The sequence below is a fragment of the Procambarus clarkii genome, chromosome 12 (genome assembly GCF_040958095.1).
Source record: "Procambarus clarkii isolate CNS0578487 chromosome 12, FALCON_Pclarkii_2.0, whole genome shotgun sequence".
NCBI classification, from domain to species: Eukaryota; Metazoa; Arthropoda; class Malacostraca; order Decapoda; family Cambaridae; genus Procambarus; species Procambarus clarkii.
In genome coordinates, this window is record NC_091161.1 from 14,243,755 (window position 1) to 14,258,260 (window position 14,506).

General features: G+C 44.0%; 1 protein-coding gene across 2 annotated transcripts in view; it reads right to left on the reverse strand.

Moving 5' to 3' along the window:
• Positions 1-3,195: 3,195 nt before the first annotated feature.
• Positions 3,196-14,506, reverse strand: part of LOC123772872 (RNA N6-adenosine-methyltransferase METTL16) — a 28,792-nt gene continuing 17,481 nt past the window's right edge. For both annotated transcript variants that reach the window (XM_045766243.2, XM_045766242.2), the window contains exons 9-11: positions 10,709-10,880; positions 7,343-7,472; positions 3,196-3,843 (exon numbers count right to left, since the gene is read on the reverse strand). In XM_045766243.2, the coding sequence (XP_045622199.1) occupies positions 3,350-3,843; positions 7,343-7,472; positions 10,709-10,880 (796 nt within the window). In that variant the 3' untranslated portion in view covers positions 3,196-3,349. The remainder of the gene's footprint in view (positions 3,844-7,342; positions 7,473-10,708; positions 10,881-14,506) is intronic.

A 14,506-nucleotide genomic window follows, 5' to 3' on the forward strand; every position in this document is an offset into this window, starting at 1 on the left:
ACTCCCAGGTACCTATTTACTGCTAGGTAACAGGGGCATTCAGGGTGAAAGAAACTTTGCCCATTTGTTTCTGCCTCGTGCGGGAATCGAACCCGCGCCACAGAATTACGAGTCCTGCGCGCTATCCACCAGGCTACGAGGCCCCCACAACACGAGGAGAGATGTCGCCAACGTGAACGCAGAGAATAATGCAAATGAGCCAACAATGCAGGAAATGAAAGGCAGTGAGAGGGAACAGAGCTCTTCCCTTCCAAGAAGCAGTGGTCATAGCATGGTACAAGCAAAAAGTTGGAATGTTGCAAACCATAACAGAAAAACTACTTGCCAGTATGGTCTAAAACCTGGACCAGCAGGAACATATCATGGGGAAGACGCCACGCACCTTATACATACTCCCATCTCCATAGAGACGTTAGAAAGATTTTTTTCAGAGTATTAGACAAATGGAATGCATAAGGAAGTGATGTGGTGGAGGCTGACTCCATACACAGCTTCAAGTGTAGATATGATAGAGGCCAATAGGCTCAGGAACCTGTACACCAGTTGATTGACCATTGAGAGGCAGGACCAAAGAGCCAGAGCTCAACTCCCACAAGTACAATCAGGTAAGTACATACAAAACAACACAGGACCCCACACCTGGAAGGGAAGAGGAGGCTAGGGTGGAGTAGCAGTGAATAGTTGCGAGTAAAGAGTGGTGGTGATATAAAAGGAAAACACCTCATGAACACCACCAAAGCTACTCCAACTAGGACAAAAGGCAGGGAAGGAAGGGCAAGGAAATCACAGGAGGGCACAAGGGAACCCTATACCACACAGGCTATGGCCAGATCAAAAGCAGTTGGTGCACAGAAGCATCTGAACGAGGAGGAGTGTAAACAAAGAATTACCACTGACATACACACACACACAAAAACCAATCAATATCTCAAAAACTCGCCCCCAGCGAGTCTGGGCTTGATGGACCATCTCAAACCACACCAAAGACTGTGGGGGTTTACCAGGCCATGAAGGTGAAAACCAAGCAGGGACACCAAGAACAGATTCCTGATCCAGCCAAAGTGAAATACATAGTTGTGAAAGGTGTAAGCAATATGCCATAAAACAAGCATATGAACTCCTCTGCACTCAAAAAACTAGACTGTCCCCCAACCCTGAGCCTCACAGAAGTCACAGTCCCATGCACTATACAGGAGGCTGGCCTTTCACAAACACACACATGAACCCAGCAAGGAAGGGAACCCCTGACAGAGTAGGGGCAACACTATCACCCATGTCGTTAGCCAACCCAAGGCACATGCAGCTCAAGGTGAATAGTGTCTCAGAGGTCACACAACAAATGAGGCATGCAAACATATGCTTGTGAAGCTAATACTGTAGAATAATACAGAAATAAATGGCCCCTGCAGAACCTAAGTTCAAAGGATGACCAATCTTGAGGTTATCTTGAGATGATTTCGGGGCTTTTTAGTGTCCCCGCGGCCCGGTCCTCGACCAGGCCTCCACCCTCAGGAAGCAGCTCGTGACAGCTGACTAACACCCAGGTACCTATTTTACTGCTAGGTAACAGGGGCATAGGGTGAAAGAAACTCTGCCCATTGTTTCTCACCGGCGCCTGGGATCGAACCTGGGACCACAGGATCACAAGTCCAGCGTGCTGTCCGATCGGCCTGACCAACACTTACCTAGTAAAATTGGTATCTGAAGGATAACGGAGACTGGAGGAGCAATGTTAACACTGAGGAGCTGCATGGCTGATCTGAGTTTACATTTTAGATGCTGTTTTCTGTTTTGTTTCACTCTACATTTCTGGTATCTTATTTCTTGGTTAGGGTTATAGTGAATCTTCTGCGCTCTGTAAGGATGCCAGGTTTAGGTCTGATCCCTAGTAGGCTTTTTAATAACCACACAAGGGTCTAGTATGACTTGCTAGCAACAGCCGGCCACCTTGGAGCCACCCCATAAATGATATACTGTATTGTATTATCCGTTCTCTGTATCTCCCTTCCCCATCTTCTAAACTTCTTTTTAGACTTAGCAGAGTTGTTAATCATTCTGAGTGATTTATAACAAGAAATTCTCTGGGAGCAATTCTCTTATTAAACCCCCTTGGCTGCCATTCAAGACCCTTTATCCTCTCTTAATCCCTGCATGTTTTAATTTTTCTGGTTATGCTTCTACTATTTCCCACTACCTAAATTGGCAGGTGCTGATGCAATGTCCTCCTAACAGAACGTCGTACAGTATTTTGACGTATGCTCTTACCTAAGGCCAAAAATTGTCTTACTAGATAACATTAGCGACTCACAAAATTGACATACTGCCCTGTTTTCTGTTTTGGGTCCTCTGGTAGGTTAGGATAAGGGCACTTTAGTACGACAGTTTCTTGACGTTGAGAAACGTTAGGAGGACGGGCAGGCTGATGACCTCCATAAGAGAGGGACCTTCTTCATTCTCTTCTCCCTCAATTCTTTACCTACCCCCTCTTTATCCCAGCAGTATTTTAACAAGGTCTAAGACAGCAACTAAATAGTTTACAAGAAAAAATTAATTTTCATCTATACTCAAAAATAAATGGATTAACAAGATTCCCACTCTCCCTATCTACTATCTAGTGAACCTTTAGGCAGGGGAACGGGTCTGCATTAACGGGCTTTTGTTTTATATTATATGGTGTAGTCGTGTCAGTCAAATATATATACAGTATAGATAATAATAAGAGAGAAAGCTGCAGGAACACGCAAGCCATAGATCACTAAGAACTCTGACCCAGCCAGGATTCGAACCCATGCTGTCCAGGATCACCCCTAAACGTACACAGTATCGTAACCATCGCACCAATGATTGTCTAATTGGTGCATCTTAGACGATAATTGGTGCGGTGGTCACGGTACTGTGTACGTTTAGAGGTGATTCTGGACGGCATGGGTTGAATTCCTGCGGGAGGCCAGAAATGTTTGGGCAACGTTTTTTTTCGTGTGGTGAGTGTGTTGACCTAGCAGTAAGAGGTACCCAAGAATTAAACAACTTTGTGGGGTGCACCCTGAGGAAGGTCACTAGTTGTCCTAAAGGGAGCTATCATAAGCTAGGAAGGCTTCTTGTTCCTGATTATGGGAAAACCCTTATGAACAAATACTTAGTTTAGGAAGGTAAGTGGAACTGTCTATTATAAAGGTCATTAAGAAAATAAACATGTGTATTACCCACATTTAATCAAATCCACACTTCAAAATATTTTATAAAGGTTATTGTTTCAAAAATATTTTCTATAAATTAATTAAATTTTATAAAACGCAATTTCATTTTTTACAGATCTTCAATTCTGAATTTGTATATTAAGCAAGAAATATTACACTGTTGGTCTTAGGAGTTGGTTTCTCATGAACTGAAGAAGCTGGTTGAGTCCATCTTTGCCAGCTGAGCCATCTAAGTAATAAGCCTCCATACTGACGAGTGCCCCTGACTGCTTCATTTGCAGGTTGCATCTTAGAATGCATTCAAGTCTTTCCACTTTACCCGTGTTTAACATCGGCTCCTCTCGGTCTTGGATTAATTTCGAGCTTTGTTGTGCATGGTTGTGAGGCGTTGTGGCTTGAGACTCGGTGTCTGGGCTGTTCACACGAAGGCAGGAAGCCTGGCAACTGGACATAGAGTGCTCAGCCGACACACCATCGCCACATTCATTTGTCTTCGTATCACTATCGTGGTCTCCACCAAGTTGGTCTTTACTCATCATTTGTTCTTCCATATTTTCTACACAAGTTTCTTCCATTGTATCCGTTTTACTTGATATCGTACTATTTGCACTTTCGTCAACTAGTGAAATATTGCCTATCTCCTCATCTGTAAAGAAAAAATAACATTTACTAAGTGAAAATAAATTAATGTAGAATTAAAATAAAGTTACTTAAATTATTTCTTATTTACTTACTTTTTTTAAACTACAGTGTAACATTCCAAAATACAGCACTGATTGCAATAAATGGGTCTTTCTGGCGAGTCCCTTCTGTATCTCACCAAATAACCAACCTGGAGTTCTCCCAACCTCTGTACCACACCAGAGACTATCAAATCACAAAAGCCCCTCAATAGAGGCAGAGGAAAGTGCGGATGCAAGATCACATTACCAACGAAAATCCCAACAGAAGGGCACCAAAACCGGCAACTTTTGCAACCCTGATTCCAGCTATCTACACAGTCATTGTCTATGTCCAACTGCTAGTCAAATCTACTTCCTTGCCGCCAGATGCAACAATATCTGGCATCTTAAGCTGCATTATATTGTTAAGCTCTAGCATTTTGTTTTATCTCACTCCATCAATGTTAATATTTATGATTTTCAGGAACGTGTTCGAAATCCTTATACCCTCTACTTCCCCTTTCTCTAATTACTGTTGGTTTGTTTTTAATACCATTTTATAGGCTTCCCTATTACTCTATAGAAAAAATAATTCTTCATTCCTATTCTCATTTAAATGTTTTACTTCAAGGAAGTTCAGTTTCAGCTTCTCTGTCTTCCTTTGAAAGATCTCGATCTTAATGACCATAATTTACCATCCTCATCATTTTGTAACTTCGTGTGTGTGTAATTACCTAAGTGTAGTTACAGGATGAGCACTACACTTGTAGTGTCTCGTCTTCCCAGTACTCTGTCATATGATGCTTTGATGTTGTTGTTTCAGATTTAGCTACTCAGAACGAAGTGTCCATGTAGCATGGGCTATGGTGAGCCCGTAGGATGCTTTGAGACTACTGACGGTTTTGGCTTCCACCACCACCTCACTTAATTAACTCATTCCAATTGTCTACCACTTTGTTTGCAGAAGTAAACTTTCTGTTGTATTTTCAGGAGTTCTGATTCCTTAGTTTGAATCTATGTCCTCTTGTTCTTGAAGTTTTCAAAAAAAATTTTTTTTAAATTTTATAGATCCCTGTTACTATTTTGTATGTCATGATCATATCACCTCTTTTTTTTTTTATCTTCTAGCTTTGGTATATTTAACCTAACTCCATAGCTCTTATTTTTCAATTCCGGAAGCCATTTAGTTGCATGCTTTTGCACCTTTACTAATTTCTTAAAATATGGGCATCATAAAAGTGCTGCATATTCCAATTTTTATCTCACTAAAGACATGAATAATTTCTTTAGTATTTTACCATCCATGCATTTAAAAGTGATTCTAAAGTTGGACAGTGTAGCGTACACTCCTCGCACAATGTTCTTTATGGTCCTCGGGTGACAGTTTTATAGCCAGAACCCATTTCCTCCTATTTCACAGTCGTAACCTTGAGGTTACCTTGAGGTGCTTCCGGGGCTTAGCGTCCCCGTGGCTCCGTCGACCAGGCCTCCTGGTTGCTGGACTGATTTTGTAATGTGGCATTTCTTCACATTAAATTCCCTCGGCCAAGTGTTGCCCATACAATTATTTTGTCCGGGTCTTTTTCAAGGGCATGATAATCGTCTTAAGTGTCTTATCTCCCCTAGTAGTTTAGCATCATCAGCAAACATGTTCATATAATTCTGCATTCCTTCTGGTAGATCGCTTATATAGACAATGAACATTACTGGAACTGGACACCAGTAATGTGGTACTCCACTGGTAACACTTCTCCAGTTTGAAAGATTACCTCCGATTACTGTCCTTGTTTTACTGTCTTCTATAAAAATTTTAATTTATGTCAGACGTTTCTCTGTTACTCATATCTTGAGGTTATCTTGAGATGATTTCGGGGCTTTAGTGTCCCGCGGCCCGGTCCTCAACCAGGTCTCCACCCCCAGGAAGCAGCCCGTGACAGCTGACTAACACTAAGGTACCTATTTTACTGCTAGGTAACAGGGGCATAGGGTGAAAGAAACTCTGCCCATTGTTTCTCGCCGGCGCCTGGGATCGAACCCGGGACCACAGGATCACAAGTCCAGTGTGCTGTCCGCTCGGCTGACCAGCTCCCTATTTGGAACAGGAACAGGAACATGCAGCATGTTCCTGTTTCCAAAACAACTTCTTGTGTGGGACTCTGTTGAACACCTTTTTTTTTTTTTTTAGGTCCAGATAAATGCAGTCAACCTAACCATCTCTATCCTGTAAAATTCCTTTGGCTATCATTGAAACTAAGTAGATTTTGTTACACAGGATCTTCCTGATTGAAAACTAGACTGACTGTCTATCTATTATATCATTTCTCTTAAGGTAGTCTACCCATTTGGTTTTAGTTTGTTTTCCAAGTTTGCGACTACTACTATGATTGTCAACAATACAGGTCTATAATTAAGAGTCTTCCCTGCTACCATTTTTTTATACTGGTTATCTTGAGAAGATTTCCGGGCTTAGCGTCCCCGCGGCCCAGTCCTCGACCAGGCCTCCTTTTTGTTACACACAAGATGCGAGAAACAACTACACAGCAGTGAGGAGAGAGGCAGAAAGTAATTTTGAATACAAATGTTAAACAGAACCAGGTCTATTCTATAAATTCATATATAACAAATTGCAAGGAAAGGATAATATTCAGAGGTTGAAAATTGGAAATAGATTCACAGAAAATGAAAAGGAAATGTGTGAAACATTAAACGAAAAGTTCCAAAGTGTGTTTGTACAAAATGAAATCTTCGGGGAACCAGACACAATAAGAATTCCAGAGAACAACAAAGAGCACATAGAGTTGTCTAGAGACGAAGTGGAAAAAATGCTCAAGGAGCTAAGTAAGAACAAAGCAGTTGGTCCAGATGGAGTTTCACCATGGGTTCTGAGAGAATGTGCACCTGAGCTCAGCATTCCACTTCACCTGATTTTTCAGGCATCCGTGTGTACAGGAGTCGTAGCAAACACGTGGAAAAAGGCTAACATAGTTCCAGTCTACAAAAAGTGGCAGCAGGGAAGACCCCCTCAATTATAGACCTGTACCATTGACAAGTGTTATAGTCAAAATATTGGAAAAAATAATTAAAACTAAATGGGTAGAACACCTGGAGACAAATGATATAATATTAGACAGACAGCGTGGTTTTCTATCTGGAAGATCCTGTGTAACAAATTTACTCAGTTTCTATGATCGAGCCACAGAGATTTTACAGGAAACGGATGATTGGGTTGACCGCATCTATCTGGACCTAAAAAAAGGCTTTCAACAGAGTTCCACAACAACATAGGAATTTATGTATGTGTGAGAATACTGGTAAGTGGTAAGCATATTCAATAATAAAGTTCAAGATTCATATTTAATAATAAAGAGCATGGGGTTTAACAGTGCAGTTCTGAGAAAAAGAGAAACAAAGTGGAATATAACGCTGCACACATCAAGGGGCCTCGCAGTAGCTACTTTTATAATGATTACATTTGAGACTGACCTGAGTGTGTACTCACAGCTTTCCTTGTACCTTGCCTCTTCTTTCTTCTCTGGTGCAGCCAAGTAGCTTTAAAGGCCTTCACATTCGCACTCACAAAATATTTGCTGCTTTTTAACACTCGAACTTTCACCTAAAAATCAGAGAAGTCCCGGTTATTGCAAAGATCAAAATAATTAAGTCATGGTTTCATTTTATGCAATCAAGGCAGTTTTTCCAAGTCTTCAATGCAAACATTATGAATGGCTCCCTCTCCTTCACTCTCATTTCCTCCTTCCCTCTCTCTCTCCCTTCCACTCCCCCCTCTCTAAATTCTTTCCCATTTCTTCTTCCCTACCCCCTTATTTGTCTTTCCTTCCCTCCCTTTCTCACTCTTTCCCTCTCTTTCTCATTCCTTCCCTACCCCACTCATTCCTTCCGTTACTCCCTTCTCAATTTCTTATTTACTTAGCAGTTCAGGTGTCTACTCTCTATGATCTTACCTGAATTTACCTGAGGACCACCATCTTTAGTGGCCTTAACAGGGACAGGTAGCTGGTAGATTGTCAAAGGCCCCCTCCATTGTTCCTGAGTATTGTCTTCGGATTTATGGCTTTGGTGGGTAGGCAAATGATATGGATTTATTGGTGAAAATAAATTTTTGTGAAAGAGGATCTCTTGTTTTCTATCCAACATTGTAGCTTGTTGAGCTTGATGCTGGTACCCTTTGTACGAGTTATATTGGACCTTTTAAGAAGTGGTCTCTGTTAATATCGTGTAATTTGTTCAGTATACTATTTTAAAAGTCTTGAGATTAGCCCTGTCGTGTGTGGCTTTATAGTTCTGTTAGTCTTGAAGCCTTCAACTGCTCCTGATATGAGAACTGACTTAATCCTGCAATGATTTTTTGTCATTGAGGTTATCTTGAGATGATTTCGGGGCTTTAGTGTCCCCCGGCCCGGTCCTCGACCAGGCCTCCACCCCCAGGAAGCAGCCCGTGACAGCTGACTAACACCCAGGTACCTATTTTACTGCTAGGTAACAGGGGCATAGGGTGAAAGAAACTCTGCCCATTGTTTCTCGCCGGCGCCTGGGATCGAACCCGGGACCACAGGATCACAAGTCCAGCGTGCTGTCCGCTCGGCCGACCGGCTCCCAATGGTTTGTGTTATCTTTCTTTTCCAAAGCAGATATATTCTTTTGAAGGTGAAATCTCTGTATCTTAGGATGTTCTCCTTGAGCCTGCAGACATGGGAGGCTAGGAGTACTGGTCATTAATTTTCTGCTGAATTTTTTCTAACTTTATAAAAGATGAAAGTAACATTTACATACAGTATATCCAATCTTGGGAGGACATATCTTTGGTTTAGAGATTTTATGAATAGGAGTTAGTTCATCAGCCAATTCCTCCATTGTTCTGAATAGAAATCCATCCATATCTGGAGCATTTGATTCCTTTAATTTGTAAATACTCTTTATGATTATTTCACATGTAATGGGAATATTTCTTAACTCATTCTCTTATGCTACCACCCTGGAAACACAAACCGTAACTGTCTCTATTTTCCGCTTGTTACAACTTGTAATAAAGTTGTTACATCTTGGCGTAACGTGTTTATGACGTATTAGAACATTGTTACAACTGGCTAGATTGGTTGTTATAACTGGTTAGGAGGTGTTAAAACTTGTTCGAACGTTGTACCAACGTCGTAGTTTCGATGTGTGTTTGGCGGGTACTAATATCTGTGTGGGTGTTGGGATGCTTTTTTTATTATTTTATAACTTGGTTAATCTAATCTTTCAAGGGTCTTACTGTCTATTCCCTTGTTTTTACTCCATATATAATACAATATTCCTCTATGTTCTGGCAGAGGGAAGGTTGCCTAAGTTTTTGGTCCTGGCAATTAATTTTCTGGGTGGGAGGCCATTGTGGCTACCTGATGCTATCTCACTGAGATAGCTTCCAACTTCTAGGTCACATCAGCTATGGGTTCTGTTTTTTTTTTTTTTTTTTTTTTTTTTTGAGATATATACAAGAGTTGTTACATTCTTGTAGAGCCACTAGTACGCGTAGCGTTTCGGGCAAGTCCTTAATCCTATGGTCCCTGGAATACGATCCCCTGCCGCGAAGAATCGTTTTTTCATCCAAGTACACATTTTACTGTTGCGTTAAACAGAGGCTACAGTTAAGGAATTGCGCCCAGTAAATCCTCCCCGGCCAGGATACGAACCCATGACATAGCGCTCGCGGAACGCCAGGCGAGTGTCTTACCACTACACCACGGAGACTGTTTGGCCTACTGGGTACCAGAGCCAGAACCTTGATCCCCTCATAGAGGCACAGAGACCAAAAGGTGACACTCCACCAGGAGAGCATCCAGATAGTCAACAAACCAATACAGACAATGGCTGGGTTCCAAGAGGGAGCCGGTCAGCCGAGCGGACAGCACACTGGACTTGTGATTGTGGTCCCGGGTTCGATCCCGGGCGCCGGCGAGATACAATGGGCAGAGTTTCTTTCATCCTATGCCCCCGTTACCTAGCAGTAAAATAGGTACCTGGGTGTTAGTCAGCCGTCACGGGCTGCTTCCTGGGGGCGGAGGACCGGACCGCGGGGACACTGAAGCCCCAAAATCATCTCAAGATAACCTCAAGAAAGAGACCAAAGCCTCAAAACTACCAAATGAACTTCCACAATGTAAATTAATTAAATCTTTCAAAACTAGAGCGAGCTCGTTAGCACTATCCTAGCCAGTTGGGAGGGAAGGCAGAGCTCCAAGTCTCCCCAGTCCTCCAAGCCAGATCTGTCGCAGACGAGAGGACACGATTAATTCTCCTCTCTAGGGTTCCTAGGTCGTCAACAAGCAGCGCAGGCCCCGCTGCTTCTAAGCTAAATGTCGGTCATCCTCGGACTTTGTCCTGCGGGGGCAATTTCTGTGTTGCTGCTGCACATTTTAGCTACCGTCCTGTCCCTATCTTTCAAACACACTCTCTGTTCCCTGACACTGCCATACCAATATGCAGAGGTGGGAGGGAGGCATTTGTATTTTTAAAAAATATTTAAAAATATCCTATCACTTGGATAATAAATACTGTTATCTGAACCAAAGAAATCTCCCTCTCTAAAATTATCATCAAAGTTATCAAAAATAACTACAGGGAAAAAATACAAAAAATATTTAAACCATTTTCATTTAAATAATATTCTCTACATTGCATTATAATAGTAAACGAAAAGTAACGTCTCACAGCACACTGTAGAAAATTCTGCAATGCTACTTCTCATATATCTTCTGTAACATGATTTATTTAAGACTCTGACCTAAGTATGGTGGATAAATAAGTGGTATTAGAGTAGTGTACAAACGTGCAACGGTGTGGTTTACAAACTTTGAGCTGATGTAGCCACTTCTTAACCATAGTCCAAGCAGCTTGAACCGAGTAAACCGTCATTAGACTTCGAGGCATCATTAACACGAGCGGTTTATTGGTTACCATCTCTTTCTTACTTCTCACTTGGTCTAGCTGCAGGGCAGAGTCGTACGTCCAAGCCACACCCCACCTGCACGACACAACACACATGACAAATTATATGTTATATGTTATATGACAAAGAGTGCTGGGAAGACGGGACACCACGAGCGTAGCTCTCATCCTGTAACTACACTTAAGCAACTACTGTACATTTAAGGTAATTACACACTCTTCAAACTTAACAATTCAAATTCAAATAAAATATTGTACAGTACTGTAATCTAATGCCTCATACTGATAATGCCATTCATACTTAATCTTATTTATTGATTTACAGTAGTATTTATTCATATACAAGTAAGGTACACTGGGATGTGAGAGTACACGACATTCGTGTTCTTACGGTCTTGCAAAGCCACTAACACACACACACACCTATATATAATGAAGATAGGTGTAGGGAGCAGGAGGCCAAATACAAGGTATCATCTGGGAGAGGAAATTCTTCAGGAGTCAGAGAAAGAAAAAGACTTGGGAGTTGATATCACGCCAGACCTGTCTCCTGCAGCACATATCAAGAGGATAACATCAGCGGCATATGCCAGGCTGGCCAACATACGAACGGCATTCAGAAACTTGTGTAAAGAATCATTCACAACTTTGTATACCACATATGTCAGGCCAATCCTGGAGTATGCAGCCCCAGCATGGAGTCCATATCTAGTCAAGGATAAGACTAAACTGGAAAAGGTTCAAAGGTTTGCCACCAGACTAGTACCCGAGCTGAGAGGTATGAGCTACGAGGAGAGACTATGGGAATTAAACCTCACTTCGCTGGAAGACAGAAGAGTTAGGGGGGACATGATCACCACATTCAAGTTTCTCAAGGAAATTGATAGGGTAGATAAAGACAGGCTATTTAACACAAGAGGCACACGCACAACGGGACACAGGTGGAAACTGAGTGCCCAAATGAGCCACAGAGATATTAGAAAGAACTTTTTTAGTGTCAGAGTGGTTGACAAATGGAATGCATTAGGAAGTGATGTGGTGGAGGCTGACTCCATACACAGTTTCAAGTGTAGTTATGATAGAGCCCAGTAGGCTCAGGAATCTGTACACCAGTTGATTGACGGTTGAGAGGCGGGACCAAAGAGCCAGAGCTCAACCCCCGCAAGCACAACTAGCTGAGTACACACGTTATATGACAGAGTGCTGGGAAGATGGGACACCACAAGCGTAGCTCTCATCCTGTATCTACACTTAGGTAATTACACACACACACACACAACATTTTGGGCTATTGGTTACATAACTAGTAAAATAATAAAAATACAATTCACTGTAATAGTTGTGTATGCTGAGGTAGCGTGTCATACATGCACAACTGCACACCCACACACTTCTCTAATACACTTACTTTTACAGTATTTCATCAGCAAAATTTCCCCAGCTCTTTAGCATAATAAATTCTGAAATGCATACAAGGCCTGTAATAAATTTCTTAAAAAAGTCTTTCCTCAGTAGCTTCCCGAAGCTGTCTCACTGTCTCAGCCATACCTCTAGTCTACTGCCCACCATAACCAGAGACTGACTCGCTCCCCGAGGCCAGGCAAGCTTGCGAATCACATCTACACAAAACTCGCTCCCCGAGGCCAGGCGAGCTTGCGAATCACATCTACACAAAACTCGCTCCCCGAGGCCAGGCAAGCTTGCGAATCACATCTACACAAAACTCGCTCCCCGAGGCCAGGCGAGCTTGGGAATCACATCTACACAAACTCACTCCCCGAGGCCAGGCGAGCTTGGGAATCACAATCTACACAAAACTCGCTCCCCGAGGCAGACGAGCTTGGGAAATCACATCTACACAAAAACTCGCTCCCGAGGCCAGGCGAGCTTGGGAATCACATCTACACAAAACTCGCTCCCCGAGGCCAGGCGAGCTTGGGAATCACATCTACACAAAACTCGCTCCCCGAGGCCAGGCGAGCTTGGGAATCACATCTACACAAAACTCGCTCCCCGAGGCCAGACGAGCTTGGGAATCACATCTACACAAAACTCGCTCCCGAGGCCAGGCGAGCTTGGGAATCACATCTACACAAAACTCGCTCCCCGAGGCCAGGCGAGCTTGGGAATCACATCTACACAAAACTCGCTCCCCGAGGCCAGACGAGCTTGGGAATCACATCTACACAAAACTCGCTCCCCGAGGCCAGACGAGCTTGGGAATCACATCTACACAAAACTCGCTCCCCGAGGCCAGGCGAGCTTGGGAATCACATCTACACAAAACTCGCTCCCCGAGGCCAGGCGAGCTTGGGAATCACATCTACACAAAACTCGCTCCCCGAGGCCAGACGAGCTTGGGAATCACATCTACACAAAACTCGCTCCCCGAGGCCAGACGAGCTTGGGAATCACATCTACACAAAACTCGCTCCCCGAGGCCAGGCGAGCTTGGGAATCACATCTACACAAAACTCGCTCCCCGAGGCCAGGCGAGCTTGGGAATCACATCTACACAAAACTCGCTCCCCGAGGCCAGGCGAGCTTGGGAATCACATCTACACAAAACTCGCTCCCCGAGGCCAGGCGAGCTTGGGAATCACATCTACACAAAACTCGCTCCCCGAGGCCAGGCGAGCTTGGGAATCACATCTACACAAAACTCGCTCCCCGAGGCCAGGCGAGCTTGGGAATCACATCTACACAAAACTCGCTCCCCGAGGCCAGGCGAGCTTGGGAATCACATCTACACAAAACTCGCTCCCCGAGGCCAGGCGAGCTTGGGAATCACATCTACACAAAACTCGCTCCCCGAGGCCAGGCGAGCTTGGGAATCACATCTACACAAAACTCGCTCCCCGAGGCCAGGCGAGCTTGGGAATCACATCTACACAAAACTCGCTCCCCGAGGCCAGACGAGCTTGGGAATCACATCTACACAAAACTCGCTCCCCGAGGCCAGGCGAGCTTGGGAATCACATCTACACAAAACTCGCTCCCCGAGGCCAGACGAGCTTGGGAATCACATCTACACAAAACTCGCTCCCCGAGGCCAGGCGAGCTTGGGAATCACATCTACACAAAACTCGCTCCCCGAGGCCAGGCGAGCTTGGGAATCACATCTACACAAAACTCGCTCCCCGAGGCCAGGCGAGCTTGGGAATCACATCTACACAAAACTCGCTCCCCGAGGCCAGGCGAGCTTGGGAATCACATCTACACAAAACTCGCTCCCCGAGGCCAGACGAGCTTGGGAATCACATCTACACAAAACTCGCTCCCCGAGGCCAGACGAGCTTGGGAATCACATCTACACAAAACTCACTCCCCGAGGCCAGGCGAGCTTGGGAATCACATCTACACAAAACTCGCTCCCCGAGGCCAGGCGAGCTTGGGAATCACATCTACACAAAACTCGCTCCCCGAGGCCAGGCGAGCTTGGGAATCACATCTACACAAAACTCGCTCCCCGAGGCCAGGCGAGCTTGGGAATCACATCTACACAAAACTCGCTCCCCGAGGCCAGGCGAGTTTGGGAATCACATCTACACAAAACTCGCTCCCCGAGGCCAGACGAGCTTGGGAATCACATCTACACAAAACTCGCTCCCCGAGGCCAGACGAGCTTGGGAATCACATCTACACAAAACTCACTCCCCGAGGCCAGGCAAGCTTGGGAATCACATCTACACAAAACTCGCT